The sequence below is a fragment of the Leptidea sinapis genome, chromosome Z, assembly GCF_905404315.1.
Source record: "Leptidea sinapis chromosome Z, ilLepSina1.1, whole genome shotgun sequence".
Classification (NCBI taxonomy): domain Eukaryota; kingdom Metazoa; phylum Arthropoda; class Insecta; order Lepidoptera; family Pieridae; genus Leptidea; species Leptidea sinapis.
The window spans coordinates 12,870,199-12,887,970 of record NC_066312.1 but is presented as its reverse complement, the minus strand read 5'-3'; the positions used below and the strand labels follow the sequence as shown (position 1 = coordinate 12,887,970).

General features: G+C 34.5%; 1 protein-coding gene across 3 annotated transcripts; it reads right to left on the bottom strand.

Moving 5' to 3' along the window:
- Window positions 1–2,282: 2,282 nt before the first annotated feature.
- Window positions 2,283–13,910, bottom strand: LOC126979088 (helix-loop-helix protein 13-like). 3 transcript variants are annotated; one of them, XM_050828296.1, is made up of 6 exons: window positions 13,800–13,910; window positions 13,557–13,726; window positions 6,403–6,523; window positions 5,915–6,035; window positions 3,943–4,033; window positions 2,283–2,735 (listed from the first exon to the last, which is right to left on the bottom strand). In XM_050828296.1, the coding sequence occupies exons 1-6, from the start codon at window positions 13,847–13,849 to the stop codon at window positions 2,617–2,619; spliced, it is 672 nt and encodes a 223-aa protein (XP_050684253.1). In that variant the 5' UTR covers window positions 13,850–13,910; the 3' UTR covers window positions 2,283–2,616. The 3 variants fall into 3 exon arrangements, with proteins under 3 accessions (XP_050684253.1, XP_050684255.1, XP_050684256.1); XM_050828298.1 differs by having other exon boundaries at window positions 6,418–6,523; XM_050828299.1 differs by having other exon boundaries at window positions 5,915–6,032; window positions 6,418–6,523.
- Window positions 13,911–17,772: the final 3,862 nt, after the last annotated feature.

Here is a 17,772-nt window from a genome sequence, read left to right as displayed (position 1 = left end):
TATAGTTTTAATTTTTACATTACAATTATTTTAAGAATAAATAATAATAATAATCAATGTTATAGGGCATAATTAAAGTATTTGTGCCAACTAAGTACTACATATATTGCACCATTTGACTAGACATTTTATAAAATATATTAATCAGTAATTACCTTAAATCTACTATCTACGAACTTATTTATAAATTATTAACACACATTTTTAATAGATATTGTTTAAAAGTAGCAACAATCAATAAACATTGACAAACAAAGAGTAGGTAAATTAATTATACCTAACTTTAATTAAAGGACTATAAAGATATATTTAAACTGAATATTTCTGAATAACTAAGGGTGCATACAAAAAATAAAATAAAACCATTTGTTTATATATACCGAACAGCTTTAAAAAAAATTTTACAAAGTAGGTACCTACTATTGTGAGACTCGGGGGTTAGTTATTTTGAACACGATGTACTTACTGCTTAGAAATGTTATTGAACAGTTCATAAGGTCTGTTCTGTATTCTGACGTATTTATATTATACCATTTATATATTTTGTGTTGTATCATGTAATGTATTTTTATATTATATGTTTATTATACCGAGTTTTAATTTGGAAGAAAGTTGTTTGCAGTTGCCTACCTAGACATTTTTACTGTAATGAAGATTGTTAAGTCTTATAAAGGAAGGGTATTATGTGTACATATCATGGACGCACAAGGAATTATATACCGATATAAATGTAAACCTCGAGAACCGATGGCCCAATTGAAATTAAACTTTGCGCCCTTATAAAGGGCGACATGACCCAATTAGTAATAAATAGCCATGGCGATAGAATGTTTAATAGGTAGGAAGGACCATGTCCTGAATTGAGAAATTTTCATTCATAAAGGTATATTAAAAATATAAAGGCAATTATGACATCTATAACTACCACAAGTGACACGACGAAACACCAGTACAAGGTCTGTAATCAAGACTAATCTCTTAAGAGAAAACAGGTGAGGCTGTTTTCATAATTAAGAATTCTAAATATTGATCTTATTTGAAAATAATTTTGTTGTAGAGTTACAAAACAAAGGAAAAAAGAGTTGAGAATATTTGTTTGGAAAAATGGCTAATGGCTCTCAATTCAGTGCAAATAATTCAACTGATGTTGTTTATTGAATTTCTAGTGAACGTTTAAAATAGAATTGTGAAGTAATATTGTTCTGATGAGGTCTTGTATGATGTCACTTACTGCTCAAAGATATCTCTTTGCCTAGATCAGTGTTTCTCAACCTTTTCTAGGCCATGCCCCACATTAACATTTCTAAAATTTTTATGTCCTCCACAATTTTTAACCTTTAGAAAATGTTTTGTCCCCTTAAGATGATAAGTCTTAGGAAGAAATCACTATAAAATTGTTATCAGAACATCGTAAGTAAAATTTAGAAACATTGAAAAACTGAAATTTAAAATAATTTTAATATTGATTCTTCTATGTTAATTTATTGCGATCCTTGCGCTTTTAGTGCGACCTAAAGTGAAAGGGTGTAAAATCGTGTCGAGTCCATTTTTGAATTGCCCCTTTTAGCGTTCAAATTGCCCACCTGTGGGGTGTGGGTCCCACGTTGGAAAACACTATACGGATATTTGTTCTTGTTGAAGACAATAACGTTCTATACAAATAATAGGACATATCATTCAGTCTGATAGCGGAACGGCAAAAGTGTACTTATAGACAATGTAAGCACACTTTCCTTCTCATTCGTGTCAACTGTCACTGACGAATCGGGTAAAATGAAATAAGTATTTTACATTGCTGCTTATTGACAAAGTATGTCTTAAACAAGTGAAGTAAATGGGGCAATGTATAGATATAGTAGTCGAAAATTATTTTTTTGTAATTTGTGGCGTAATATATAAACTTATTTCTACTTTGTTTTTAAACATCATTGCGATGAAGCATTAAACATGTTAATTTTTTTTTTAATGTTTTCATTATTATTTTTACATAAAATTAGTTTAGTCTAATGTCCGGTTATCGGATGAATAATATATAATATATTGTCGTTCGTTATCTTTAGAATAGCATGTCTATTAATCTTCTAATAAAAAACAAATTTTCTATTTATTATTTGACAACTCATAATATCTTAAAAGTCAATTTTAACTAAAATTTTAATCGATTAATGGTTTAAACACACAGATTGAATTCCATTAATTAAGGTTAGATTATTTTATACGAGTACTCGTAGTAAGTGTAAATTTTGTCTTTTAATGACTCGAGCGGTGATTGAAAATATTTAATTTTTATAGAATCGGTTCATTACATTTTTCACAGAGGATTTCTAAACGAACCAGTAATATATATATAACATATAATGCACTGTCAAACCTCATGAAGCGTTAATACCGACAATCGAGAAACTAGGTAGGTACTTGGTTAGAGACCCCAACACTGATTTTCTAACATTAAAGATAAAAGATTATTAGTAGTCAAATACAATGATATCGATCTATTTTATTCATCCCGTAACGGAACTGTAAATTGATATTAGTTATCTATTAAGAAGATGTTACCTACAGCCAAAAGAATACAAGAACATCGTTTGTGATCCGAATGTATGATAACCATTTGAATCAATTATGTGGATATTGCATAGTATCGGAACTTAGCGCTAATGATGTAAGAACACTTCTTCTTTGAGGATTCACTCCCAGGTTCTCCCAGTTGATCCATGATAAACGAGCAGTCAGATCTAGAAATAATCATGTCTGTTATTTAAAATATGCCACCACCAGAATAATGCTAAGAAATATAGGGCTAGAATAAATAGTAGACAAAACAATGATGGCAGTTCATCGGTGCAGGCTATGATGGGACGCCTATACATGAAGCATAGGAGTGATGCGCAAATGAAGTAGATAGTTTGCATTTCACGGCCTTTCATATAAATTATGATAACAGCCCTACGTGAAAGGATCAATGAGGAGCTATGACGATAATTTCTGCAATATACTACCCGGTTTCATTATCTCTTGACCTGACGTCGATGACGTCACATCGTCGCTTTGTTACGGTGCGTGTGCAAAACAAGCATCACTAGGATTTATTAGTTAATAAACGATTGATTTTCTGGCAGTACTATTATAGCGACACAGAACAACAGAAACCACATAACTATTTACAATTAAAGTTAAACCGTAACAATGAAAAGAATGAAAACTTCAAAAACAGAGCAGTGATAGCACGAATATATCGCGACATGTAGGTATCTATCGGTAATGAAACTGCAAACCGTACTGACGCGACAAGACAAGCGAGGGGGCGGGAGGGGCTTCACGTTCCAGCGAGGTCCAGAGATAATGTGGCCTTTAAGTAATTCAAAATATTTAATGTCACTCTCTTACTGTTACAGAATATTAGGTTGATGCATTTGGATAGTACCTAACTGGAACTCTGTTGCATAGTTATTAACAACAACTTTTAAACTTGATAATTTATAGAAACCTTAAACGGAGTCCTGCGTTTGATCCTTGTATATCATACGTATGAATAAATAAGTATATATCCACGACGCTAGCTCATTAGCAAATCTGTACCATTAAGGTGTATAAGATATCTATACTTTCTATGAGAATTAAAGTTCACAAAATTTTTCTATGTTTTGATATAGTTTATGGCGAGGCGTCATAATGTTTACAGCGAAAGGTACTGGCATTGATTTGGTTAAAAACCTCGTATGGTAGGAGTTTCTTAATTATTTTTGGTGAGTAGCCTTTTACTAAATAATGATTTATCATATCAAATTTTTAAGTAGGTATTCATTAAAAATAAGACAAAATAAATAAAAATAAAGTTTAACATTTAAATAATAACTAATTCAATCATGGATTTATTAAAACATAGTGACCATTGAGTAGAAAATAATCACTGATAAAAGAACATAAAGAAAAATATGTTACCGCTTGTGTTCCAGTGTGCACGATCCGCTTTTATTTCTCCGCGAAGACATTTCTCAACATATGTTAATGGATCGTAGTCAGCGTCTAGAACCTAGTGAATATTAAAAGTTATAAGATACAAAAATCATATAAAATAAAACATTACAGACTCACATACATAGTACACTGTCACAAAATATGAAGCGTGTACTTTACAATTATATTAAAACTTCTCCGGACCGAACCAAACATTTCGCACAGCTTACGTGGCGTATTTTCCGAGTTCTACTGTAAGCCACTTAAGGCGAAGAGTAAGCAGAAAACACGCAAACATGATGTTTTAGACAAGTTTTGTGGTGAAAGTATAGCATTTCGAGCTATGAACACTACTTAATCCTGTTACACATATCCTTAAGTCTTATTTGTAGGTTGCTAATGCTTGCTGTTGGTTGTAGTTAACACTGCCGAGCCTTTTTGAACTACCACTTTTCTTTGAAGTTAAACAAGTTTTTTGGCAAGGTAAGCATATAAACTGTTTTCCACGCAAGAATTTTGAAAATATTGGCTTTGTTACATAGATGGCGAGCCGGCAGCTGTGAACTCATATCGCTCAAGGTCGCTTTTTGAACTACCACTTTTTTAAACAAGTTTATTGGCAATTTACTTTTTTGTGTAGGTTCATTTATTCAGATTAGTAGTAAATAACGAGGATTGGAAGCATATAAACTGTTTTCCACGCAAGAATTTTGAAAATATTGGCTTTGTTACATAGATGGCGGGCCGGCAGCTGTGAACTCATATCGCTCAAGGTCGCTGGCATTTAGTGTCGCCTTAACAAATTCGTTCCAAAATTAAAGTTCTTAATAATTGTATTATAGTTCAGCCGCTGTTTCAGTTCCGCGAGTATAGGATAGGGTTTCCAATCCAGCATTCTATCTCCAATATGGTATTTGCGTGAGTGAAGATTGTCGAGCAATTCGCGGGATCCCGCACTTAGAATCAATATAATCTATGGCAATTTAGGTTAAAATGTGATCATTGCCTAACCCTGTAATGATTATGTACGTATTCGACCGTTAATATAACAAAAACTAAAAACGTATTATTATTTTTTATTTAAATTGTAAAGTTATTACGAGATCAAGTTACTTTGATATCAAATCAAATTAATGTAAGACAATAAAAGATTTGAATTAAAAACTCAGTTAGTTTCAGAAAATGTATACATAGAAAACATAATACGTGTCATTATCCAAACTTTTCTTCTACTTCTTACTGTCCCGTAAATACCGTGGCATCCCGCACTCGCAATACCGCATTACGTGGTACTTGATACTAACACGATTCTCAGAATTCCAATATTTCCCAATACCGAGATTGAAAGAAGGAACATAGTATAGGAATTGGAAGGATATTGTAAAACAAAATATCTAACTCATAGTTTGATTATGAAAATTGCGATTCCTCTATAACTCTTGGGTTCAACCAAGACTTACTTACTTTTTACCTGTGGGAGGCTTCTTTGAACATGATGCCGGCTAGATTATGGGTACCACAATGGCGCCTATTGCTGCTGTGAAGCAGTAATGTGTTAGCATTATTGTGTTTCGGTCTGAAGGGCGCTGTAGCTAGTGAAATTACAGGGCAAATGAGACTTAACATCTTATGTCTCAAGGTGATGAGCGCAATTGTAGTGCCGCTCAATTACCAACGGCTGAACGTCCTGCTCGTCTCGCTCTTAACTGTCAAAAAAAGACTCCCAAGCGGACAGGTCTTACACTAACCACCAGTTAAACTTGATAAATAAATAAATAGTTACGAGATGAGTGAGAACTCATCTCGTAACATAAAAAAAATGTATATAAAAAGAATGTGTGTTGTCTTATTCTGAATGATGTCCTTAGAATATTATGCTATAAGTCTAAAGAAATTTTGAATGAAACTGTAGAATAATGTACAGAGGTAACGAAAAGTATGAAAGGTTAATACAAACCTCTCTCAGTAGAGCAATATAAGCAATTGCTAGTCTCAAAGTATCAATCTTGCTTAGTCGTTTCTCGTAGGGGAACGTAGGCACATGTACACGCAATTCGTCGAACGCCGAGTTTATACTGCTAAAAACAGAACACCACAAACAAGTTATAGCTACATTTCGTAATTTGTTCCTAATAGATATACGAGAAGCTATTAGGTATTGAATTGATACGGTGTTTGTTGGTCAAAGGCGTCTTACCATTTCTACCGTAATTCAATTAACTTACAAAACTTCTTTATGAATAATAAATGTCTATAGAAACACATTTTTTTGGATATACATATTTCTGTAACATTTTTGAAAAGGCAATAGAGTCTTTCACCCACAATTTAGTTAAACTTAAATTAGGGAAATTTATTATTTAATTTTTAAAGAGGCGAATAGGAGGGTACAATATGTATGAGGTGATTTATACATTCATACTATATTAAAAATTAAAAATATACCCATTGGGTCCTGACCTCAGCATTCTTCTTCTTTCGCGCACATTTGCCGCCGCACGTTGGACTCTGTATGGCGAACCCCCACATTGATAGTCTGATTCCATACTACTCTCCAGTAGAACATCTTGGAACAAATAATATTTTTAGAATTCAGTACATATGCTATTATTATTTTGAAGAAAGACGGATGATTAAATTATGAAGTTGTAAAATAGAGACGATAAGAAAGCACCGATATATTTTTTATCACTTTCATTTCTGGTGCATGATTTGAATCTTAGATAATTTAAACATCTAGAATCTAGATAATTTATACCTCTTGCTACAAGATAACTGATGAAAACAGGCCAGGTTTATTACTTTAGTGTGAGTGGCAAGCTACGTCTCACACTCGCAATTTGTATGTCACTTTGTGTTAGTGTGCTTGCATTGCAAAGTAGAGGTTTAATGGCAACCTCAATTTTTTTCGATGTTTTCACAGCTGTCACAAATGATCTAAGATATGAACATAATGATAGAGTCATTTATTTTCATAAAAAAAGAACTAGTCTAGCAGCCAACCCTAGCACACGTGCTCCGTTGCCTGTCCTTTATTCTCTCACTTCGTCTCACAACTACATGTTCCGGCCACCTGTAACCGTCGGCTTGTTGTTACAGTGTTGGCTACACGGTTTCGCGATTGAGATAGTTAGCATCAAAGTTTTGTGTGTTAGTGCTACTGCACGCTAATCGGGTGTATGTGTGTTCCAGTCCCGTGTAGTGTGAGCGTCGCGGTCGTCTCTTCGGGGAACGGTGCTGAGTGCAGCGGGGTTTCAGCCCAGCCAGTCAACATAAAAGCTAAGTCTTAGAATTAATTATTATTATTAATTTCATTTATGTTTTTAAACTTTTATCATCGCGGAACTTTAACATTGTAATTATTATGACGGGTACTCACGATATATATTTTATTGATTTGATGCGGATATTTCGATCCAATTGCATGAATCGTGGTCACGGCGGGACTGAGAAGGCGGCGAGAAACACTTGTCACATTGACACTTGACACTAATAGTACATCAATTTTTCTTTCTTTTAGTTTACCTTTTGCTACTGACACTATTATTAATAACTTTATAAATGTATAAGTGTACAACTAACTTGTAGTTGTTCACTCTAATATTATATCCGCCTCTGCCTGAGTCGGGCAGCGGGGGTTTGTTGCAAATTACTATAAATTTTACATTTAAACCACGAGAAAGGTAATTTAACGGACTATAAAAGTAAAAATATTTAATTTTAAAACTTTATCTGTGTAAAATACGACAAGCCGTCAAAATGCGGTCAGCCGTAAAAATTATCTGTAGCAGTCGATTTAAAAATTCTTTTTTGTATTATCTATGATGTTTTAGTAACTATTCTATTACTAATTAGTAACCTTGAAGTATATTTTAGTTATAAAAAAATACTACATTCATTAGTAATAATCGAAATGTAATCTGTAGGTAAATCTAAAAATGATCATAATAAAAGCATGACAGGCCCTACTTTATACGAAATTTGTTTAAATTACGCAGTATCTATTGTTTATGTTATCTAACAAAGCGCTAGCTTGTTTAAAAACAAAAGCGTCGACGTGCGTTTTTACAAACAAGCCCAAACACTTCAAAAGCAATAAATTTTATTATGTAACCCGAGCCCCGTTGACCTTGGCGTCGGTAAGACACGAATGGCTCGTGCACCATCGCGCGGTGTGGCAGCTTGGTACGCGACCGCGCCATCATATGTGGCCTTCTCGAACCTGACTTAATAATAATTAAAAATAATAATCGGTCGGTTGTTTTTGGCTTTGATGTTATTCGCGTTACCGAAGAGTACCGCTGCACTCTTGGTGGGTCTCACTTCAAACCGCCATTTTCTGAACCAGTTGCCTAGTTCATCGAAGGCGGCTTGAAACATTTTAATATTCTTGCTCAACGTTGATCAGTTGGAGACAAAGTAGAGTGCCGTATCGTCAGCGTACTGAGCGAGCTGGACACTCTGAAACTTGGCAATGTTACTCGTGAAGAGCGAGAATAGAGTTGAGGAGAGGACTGAGCCCTGTGGCACATCAGACCTGATAGGTCAGTGTGCCACAGTGTGTCGGTGAGGCTAGGGTACCCTCTACGCGATATCAGAAGGTGCAGTCAGTAAGCTAGGATGGTATGGTGTGCACGAGCCTGCCTGGCAGTCCCAGGTGATACAGCTTGAATATTAAGCCGTTGTGCCATACCTTGTCGAAGACCTTCGCGACTTCGAAAATCACGGCTGCCGTGGTAGCGTGGAATTAATGTCGTATGGCGATGTACTCGGTGAGTCGGTGAGCCTGCTGGGGGCACGAGTGAGCGAAACTTTATGTCGGGTATCAGTTCTAATAATATTAAGCTCCGCGATGAAATAATTAAGACGCGCGTGAATTTTTAACTAATAAGTCTACAGCTACTCGGGTTGGTTTTAGGTTTATTGGGTTTAGGGATTCCAATAGCTATGGACTCCTTCGATTGTTCGTGGAACGCGCTATTTGTTAAAAATATATAAAAATGGTAATTTAGTAGTGGAATATCGAATACGATTTATTTTTTTGACTGTCAGTTGTCTTTCGTCATTCGACTTGTTTTGCAATTGTGGCGTCATTTTAGAAATTGCATCAATAGATCACCATGGAGTCAACTCGTGAAATTTTCTAAGATTTTGAACCACTATGCAAAACAACTTTGTTAGCTGGATTGATTCGTGTTAATCTTATTTCATGATGGCCGCCGGTACACCGCTGTATTCCGCAAAAACATAGGTACATCCTGTGCGCTCTATGTTCGTAGTTTGAATGTGTTGAATCTATACAGAAATAATGGAATATTCGATCGAATTGTGACTTGCGATGAAAAGTGGATTCTTTACTATAACCGTAAGCGAAAAATGCATGGCTGTCAAATACCGCAACAGTGTCCTAAAGCATAGCTTACCAATAAAAAGTAATGGTAACTGTTTGGTGGTCTTAGCATGGTGTTCTTCACTAAAGCTTTCTCCGAACTGGTCAAGCAATAACGGCAGATGTGTCTACTGTGCCGAACTCCAAGGAACAATAATAGCAAAACTAGCAGTTAAACAGCCCTGCCTCATGAATCGATTTTCACCAGTATTGCTCCATGATAACGCCAGACCTCATTCAGCACGAGAAACCGTTTTAACTCAACAGGAAGTGCAATTAGAAACTATTCGTCATCAACCGTATTCGCCAGACCTTGCTCCAATGGTCTACCATTTTTTGTGATTTGGACAATTTTCTACGTGATTCTAACGAAAAGTTTTCTTCTTAGGAGGCAGTACAAAATGCTTTCACACAGTTTGTCGAATCCAGATCACCGCAGTTCTATCGCAAAGGCAATAATAATCCTCCTATTAGATTGCAGCAATTTATAGATAATAATGGTAATTATTTTGAATAGATGTTTTAAATTAAAAAAATCTAATTTAAATTTTTCCGTACATATCGACAATTTCATACTTCAACCCTTAATATAATGTTAACACTAGGAACAAACATAATATACTTATTATGCCTACTACTCGTCTAAGTCGAGTTAGTAAGTCTTTTGAGGGGCGACGCTTTTACAAAAAGATACCAGAAAATGTTCAAAACGAATGTTTTACGAAATTCAAATTAATTGTTAAAACATGTTTGTGTGGTAAAGGTAAAAATTACTTTCTTAATTATACCAACGATTGTGAATGGAGCAACCGGCCTCAGACTATTAAATAATAAATTTTATTGTAGGATTTTACATTGTAACCATATTTTTTATAAAAAAAGGGACCCGCTGAGTTTCTTGCGCCCGTTCTTCTCAGTTCTGCGGCATACTTTTTCGAATGGGTGGTAATTTTTGGCTTTCAATAAGTGGTATTCTATTTTGAATAAAAATATTTGCGAGAGAAGCACCTTGCTTGAGCACCGTGAAGCGATGGTTGGCTGAATTTGAGAGAGGCCGGGTTTCTTTACATGACGAATTTCCTGAAAGGCGGCCTTCAACTGCCATCATCGAAAATAATGTGGCTACTGTTAAGCGGCTAATTGAAGAAAACCCGCGGATTAACTATGAGACAATTCAAGGACTATTGGGGATTGGTATGAGCCAAATTCATTTTTAATTTTACACGAAGAATAGAAAGTTCAGAAACATTGCTGTCGTGGGATCCCTCATGAACTGACAGCGGAGCAGAAGCGGACTCACGTGGAATGCTGCTCACAGATGCTAATGAAGTACGGACATTCTAATGCTGTTTATGACATTGTCGCAGGAGACGAAATGTGTTATTATAGGAGGTTTATTGTTTTGAACCCGAAAAGAAAACAGCAATCTTGTGAATGGGTGTTTGAAAATGAGAACAGGCCAACAAAAGTGAGGCAGGCGAGAAAAGTTGTTAAAAAAGTACAACTCGTCACCCATCCTGCACATAACGCCGACCTAGCACCCTGTGATTTCTGTATTTTCCCCAAAATCAAAGATTTGATGACAAGTTTCACTTTTGTCAATTCCGAAAAGGCAGTGATTGCGTTCAATCAGCACGTAGAAAACATGCCTTCAGATCTGTGGTCCTCCTGTTTTAAAAAATGATTCGATCGCATGAAAAAATGTTTAAAATGTAAAGAAGAGTATTTTGAAAAGCAATAAACATAATAGTTTGGATAAAGCATGTTATTTTTTTAAGTTACGCAAAACTTTCGGTGTGACCTACGTAGACTTAAGCTCGCCGTCTTATCCCTCGATCTTAGGCTCCACAGAGTTGGTCATCCACTTATTGGGCTACCTAACCTAATGACTTTCTAATGTATAGACGTACATACATATAGAACGTCATTGGGTTAGGTATTAAACTATTTAGTACATCGCCACAAAGTATTGACTTGTCGATGGATAAATTTAAACCACACATATAAATTTGCCTTATGAAAAAAGGATACTACAAAATCGAGAATTGTTTGAATGATTAAAGTAATTGGACAGGCTAATGACAGTCTACTCATTTAAAATTTTATACTTGTTATGTTTACTTTAAGTATTTTTCTTTTGATAACGTGCAGTAGATTTTCTTAACTTAGAATAATTCTTGTTTTGTATTAATTAACATTTACTTTTTTGACTTACTCGTGTTAGGCATTGACTATTAGACGTTTGACTATTTTTGTTGCATCTCTTTAAATAAACTATATATATATATATATATATATAAGAGATTTCCACCTATATATTGACTCATCATGATATCTCTTGAACTATAAGGCATAGATACTTGAAATATCATAGGAATATTCCTTTTACCGACCAGAAGTCAACTAAGAACGGATTTTACGGAATTCCACCGGCAAGAGGTTTTTTTATTATGTACAAAACAACTGCCGTCGGGTCAGCTTGTATGTGTAATTGAAATGATTTTTAAAACGATGACGATGTAAATATTGATTTGTAAGAGTAGCAATGAGTTTTTTTCGAATTCTTCTCAAAGCTCAATCTTGTACGAAATGGTGGTAAATTTAAAGAGAAAAGTAAACTTTTGAGACTCATAAGTGTCATGTCCGTGACCTACATGAATAAAGTTTGATTTTATTTGTGTTTTGTTTCCAAAAATTAAGAACCAATTTCGCGGTCAACAATAATCACAATCAAAAGAGGCTCTCGTAGAGAATGAAAAACAATTTTCCGAGGTCATAACCGAGGCGCGGCGTACACGTTTTTAAAATTGATTTATTTGTGTGAAAAAGCTCATTACACTTACGGAGAACTTTGAACAAAGTGAAAAAAAAAAAAAAATTCAACACTAAAATCAATTTTGCCCATGCGTATATAGTTTATCCTCATTTGGGACTTTTGTGCGCCCTAGGTTTTAGATTTTAGATTTAGAGCTTTATTTCCTTACATCCATACATTTATGTATTTACTTATCAATTGTATTTATTAGTATGTGTTATTGTTTCATTGTTTTAATTAAAAGTATGTGTTAGTATTTTTAGTCATTATTCGTATTGGATTATTAGGACCGCCTTTAGCGGTAAAAGCCTTTTCCATTAATTTCCACTTGTTCCTATCTCTTGCAATTCTTATTTCTTGTCCACAATTTTTCTGCTATGTTTTCGCTCCATCTCTCATTATCGCCTACCTCGATTTCGTTTCCAATTTTTAGGGTACCAGCTCACAGCTACTTTGAACCATCTTTTGTCTTTTGTACTTTGTATATGTCTAGCCCATTTCCATTTAAAACGCGGTCTACGGTACATAAGTTTTATTCACATATTGCTTCAGTTAAAAGTTGTTGAAATTCAAAATGTGTTTGCCAAGAAAAATTACTTAAATAAAAATATATGTAATATAATATAATCTATTATAGTATGTATTAACCATAATAAACATATTTCTAATATTTTAACTGATGATGATAACCTTAAGAATCATTGAGAGCAAAATTCAGAGAAATTAACATCTCATCTTATCATCAACTTGACTGTTGCTTCTCAATATATTCTTGATAATGTAATGTATGTTCATAGGCACATAAGTGAATTTGCTAGAAACTGTCATAACCATTATGTTAGCACCAGGAACAGACATAAGCTTAAAATGCCTACTAGGTACTCGGATAGTCGAGTTAGTAAGATTTTTGTGGGGCGATGTATATGCTTTTACAACAAGATCCCAGAAAATGTTCAAAACAAAAGTATTACGTTATTCAAAAGAATTGTTAAAAAACGTTTGTGTGGTAAAGGTTACTATAACATAAATGACTTTCTTAATGATACCACAAATTGGGAATGGGGCGACCGTCCTCAGGCTATTAATTATAAGCTTAATTGTACAATGTTACTTTGTAAACATATATTTTTGCTGAAAAAAAAGCCCGCTGAGTTTGTTGCGCCCGTTCTTCTCAGGCCTGAGGCATTCATTTTGGAATGGATGGTAGTTTTTTTCGACTTTCTATTGAAAGTCTTTTTGACTTACTCGTATTAGTAAAAAAAAACTTCACATCCTATTTTGAATAAAAATATTTGAATTTGATATGTATGTTATAAGTTAAATACGCATGAAGTCGATGATGACCATAATCTTAGAATTATAAAAACCACTGGCATGACTTATTTAAAAAATTACCTGAATGTAGTTGCCTGGAGTGTTGATGCACGTAGGCCAGTGGTAGCTGAAGACGACCTCGAGCGGCGGCGTAGACACACGAGGGCAACTCGGGGGTAACTGACGAGCCTTCGTCGTCCGAGCCGTCGGCATAAGCAAACTTCATCCCAGGGTACTCGAGCCGTCGATCACTACATTAAAAGTCAAATATTTTAATTACTATCATCACTTAATATCATAATATTATTATTGTCTGCATCATACTTCAAAGTAGGCGATGTTGAGTCTGCGACCTGTGTCCTAGTTCCCGCCATGTTACCCCAAATATCCGACCGGAGACCAATACTTGACGCTGACGGAACTAGAACAGACTGACTGTGAACAAAGTTAGAAAATTAATTTTATACCGCAGAGGGTGGCCATTTTGTGTACGATGCGGTCTCTAAAGTGCGGGGTGAACCGCCACAATCTGTCCGCAGAACCCTGTGTCTTAGTACATTTGTTATAAAGTTTATTTTAGATATATCTTTCTGTGTTCGAGTGGTGGTAGATTTCTACCCCATGAGGTAGGCGGGGCTTGGCACAATAAGCCAAGTAAGGGGATGGGCCACATCGATTTTCCAGGGAAATGGAACAATTTAATATTTGAGTTATCGTACCGTTCCTATTTCTAATTTATCTTTAAAATAAATCTGTATACATAATTCTGATTTTATAATATCTAATCGGAAATGCGTCTCTCGTATAATTTTTATTATATTAGTTTCAAATCGAATGTTATTTAATTCTAAATAATTATTACAACAAATTTTTATCTTCAACAGTTTTGGGCTTTGTAACACAATAATATGTGTATTAGTAATGTTTTCTCTTGGTCTTTTTGTTAAACGAGGTATCTGAGAATATTAAGTTCAATCCTTGAGTGGTGTTAGATAACGCTAAGCCAACTACAAAAGTATTTAGAGCCTGATTTGATTCTTGGTTCGCACAATTTTAATTTTCTTTCATATTATTATTTTTGCGCATCTTTCAATAAATACAACAGAATACAATTTTTTATTTTGTTGGTACAAACGTATTGTGATGTGTTAAAAGACAAATCATATGTTACTGTTATACGAATTAACGGCTTAACTTATATATAATCCAAATCTGTTCTTTTAATTACTTGCATCTAACATATATTTATATAAAAATTCAATTCCCAGCACTTGCAGTAAGTAAACACTTCTATTAATAAGTATTATGTCAATAAATTTCGCAGGATTATTGAAAGGTTAATTAAGTAGTAATTCTGTTATTTTTCAGTACAAAATATGAAAGCATAATTACGATTTCCTTATTACAATCTATGTACCCTATTTCTTAAAGATAACCGCATCATTATACGTTTGAAATACCATACGGGTAATATTATTTACAAAAGATCTTTCAGGTTTTGGTTTGATAGGAAAATTACCCTATACACACGCGACTACATCAACCATAACGGTCAACTAGGTAGTAACCTACCAGGGGCTTGCATTGGTTTTCTAGCAAGGTAAGCACTGTAGATCTAATTAGTCGTTGTTGAGCCTAGAGATTGCTTACCGTAGGTACTTATGAAATTTATAAGTCCCCCACCCATAAATTCAATAGGAGTTTAGTTATAAAATAACAGATCCAAATTTAACAAAATTAACTTTGAGGTTCATAACGGGGTAGGCACTGCCTAATTGCCTATATGATATGCACGACCCTGGTACCTACCTAGTATATGGGTTATATCTACTAGCAATAAATAAAAAGAACAGGCAGATATTGAGATAATATGTACTAAATAGTACATTTTACCCCTTATTCATAATAGTCTGCTAACTTAAAGCATTGCTAATTCTCACTCTGTCTTCTTCTATTGACCTAAGTCAGAATGAGAAAAAAACACTCCTTAGCAGCTGTTTTAAGTTAGCGGACCATTATGAATAAGAGGGTTTACCTTAATGCAGATAGATTTTTATTTTCCAATTTGATATTGGATATGGCATTATAAAATTATCTCGTTGATGAAGGTTCTTTTGTTTTAATAAATTATTTTTTTTAATTAATTAAAAGTCTTACAAATATACTGTGTTTATATAAATTAACATAATAAATAAATTATAGTTCATGAATTACTGTTACACAATGCGTTAAAATGAATTCCCATATAAAATTTTCAGAACGAATTCATTTAAAAGCTTCGTACAATATTGCATAAAAAATTATTACTGACATATTACTCTGAATGGTGCAATGAGTGAATTAGCAAAAGAAAATGGAAAAATCCATTGGCACATTTTCCACAATAATAACACTCAGAGTTTGCAAAACGCCACCCCAAAGGGGGCTCGGGGGTAGTGAATGTTTCTGACAGCCATAAAACGCAGGCCTTTAAGTACTCGACGCCGGCGGGCTTTACAGAACAAATATATATATATATAATAATACGTATATTTAACTAAGCGTAGAGAAAGATAATATATAACAATTATACCAGCGTATTTTTAAATTATTCTTATTATATTTAATATAAAAGAAAAAAGCGGTAGCATATTTTGGCCGATGCTAGTCGCCTGCCGTCCGTATCCATTTAGGATGAATATTCTTTAATTAATCGTTCAATTTTTTATGAAAATAAGGGATGAGACGAGCAGGACGTTCAGCTAATGGTACTTGATACGCCCTGCCCATTACAATGCAGTGCAGTTCAGGATTCTTGAAAAAACCAAAAATTCTGAGCGGCACTACAATTGCGCTCGTCGCCTTGAGACATAAGATGCTGTCGCCTTGTCACATTTACCCAGTAATTTCACTAGCTATGGCGCCCTTCAGACCGAAACATAGTAATGCTTACACATTACTGCTTCATGGCAGAAATAGGTGCCGCTGTGGTACCCATAATCTAGCCAGCTTCCTGTGCAAAGGAGCCTCCCACTGGTATTAACAGATAAATAAAATAAAATATATAGTCCGATAACGTTCTAACATAATACAGTGCTAGATAATTACGCCGCATGGTTTTTAGCATAAACCAGTGAACATAGACAGTATGTTTCGAAAAATCACTGTGAACGATAAAATATACTTTTTGATGAGACCTTCATAATAATTACTTTTTTACCTTTGCAATCAACGCTGGAGTACTTTTCCATCAATCCTCTTCAGTGACATGAACAGGACTCATGAAACGTAAACAAGTACAGTAAAAGTGAACAATTGCCTGGTAGCAATAAAAGTGAAAGCCAAATTTGGGCCAAACTGAAACAATTTCGATCCGTGGGTATTATAGTACTTTAGTGACTCATGTCAGTAGATGATGCTGTGGAAATTCAGTAATCTGACCATAGCAAAATTAGTGTGCTGCTAATCTTTCTATCGGTATATCTTTGATTTCTTTTCTATAGTCTTTTGACAGCTGAAATTATGCTGAGTTTAAACTAAGGCAGCCCAATGCAAAAATCAAATTCGCGTTTTTTCACACTGAGTTTAGTTTTAGGTAAGTAAAGTCTGAGCAAAGTCTTAATACGCTCTACAGATGTCAGCTTGAGTATCTTCTTCTTCTTCACCATTCACCACTTCTTCCATTACTGGAGGTCAGCAGTCAGCTCGAACAGTCTTGAGTATCGTAAACTGCCATTTTTTTGGCATCCTGTCTCTTTCTGACGTTGATAAAAAGAAGGTAAACAATGATTGGATTAATTAAGTCAAATTGATTTATTAGTAACATACATAGTATAGGTACTGCAATTCTTCTCCATGTAATCTTTCTGCCAAATATCACGGTATTCCAATTTTACGCTTTAGGCTCAATGAATTGTGCTTAAAAGGGTAACAAAGTCTTCGCATTACGTTTTAATATAAATATTCCATCAGTCACAGCATGTTATGTTCAGATGTCATGTCTAAATAAATTAATAACTTTTATTAAACTATTAAAAATAAAAATATATACAACCAAGATTAGAGAAAGAACAAAATTATTAGATTTCATACTCCGCTCTATGAAACTTAAATGGAAACGGGCGGGACATTTAGCTAGAATGGAAGATGGTCGACGAGCCGAGCCGTGACGTGGGAAGGACTCAAGGGAAAAATAAAACGAGGTAGACCAGTGAGAAGATGGGTTGATTACATCAAAGAAATTGCGGCAGACAAGTGACAAATAAAAGCAAGAGATAGAAAACAATAGTGCAAGATGGAGAAGACCTTTACCCTACAG

What these genes read in the sequence shown, in the direction of transcription:
- LOC126979088 (XM_050828296.1), bottom strand. Translation starts at nt 13,849, where the DNA reads ATGGCGGGAACTAGGACACAGGTCGCAGACTCAACATCGCCTACTTTG. An exon ending in TCAACATCGCCTACTTTGAA is followed by an intron (nt 13,727 to 13,799) that starts GTATGATGCAGA and finishes CTTTTAATGTAG; the next exon opens with TGATCGACGGCTCGAGTACC. An exon ending in CTGAGGTCAGGACCCAATGG is followed by an intron (nt 6,036 to 6,402) that starts GTATATTTTTAA and finishes TTCTGTTTTTAG; the next exon opens with CAGTATAAACTCGGCGTTCG.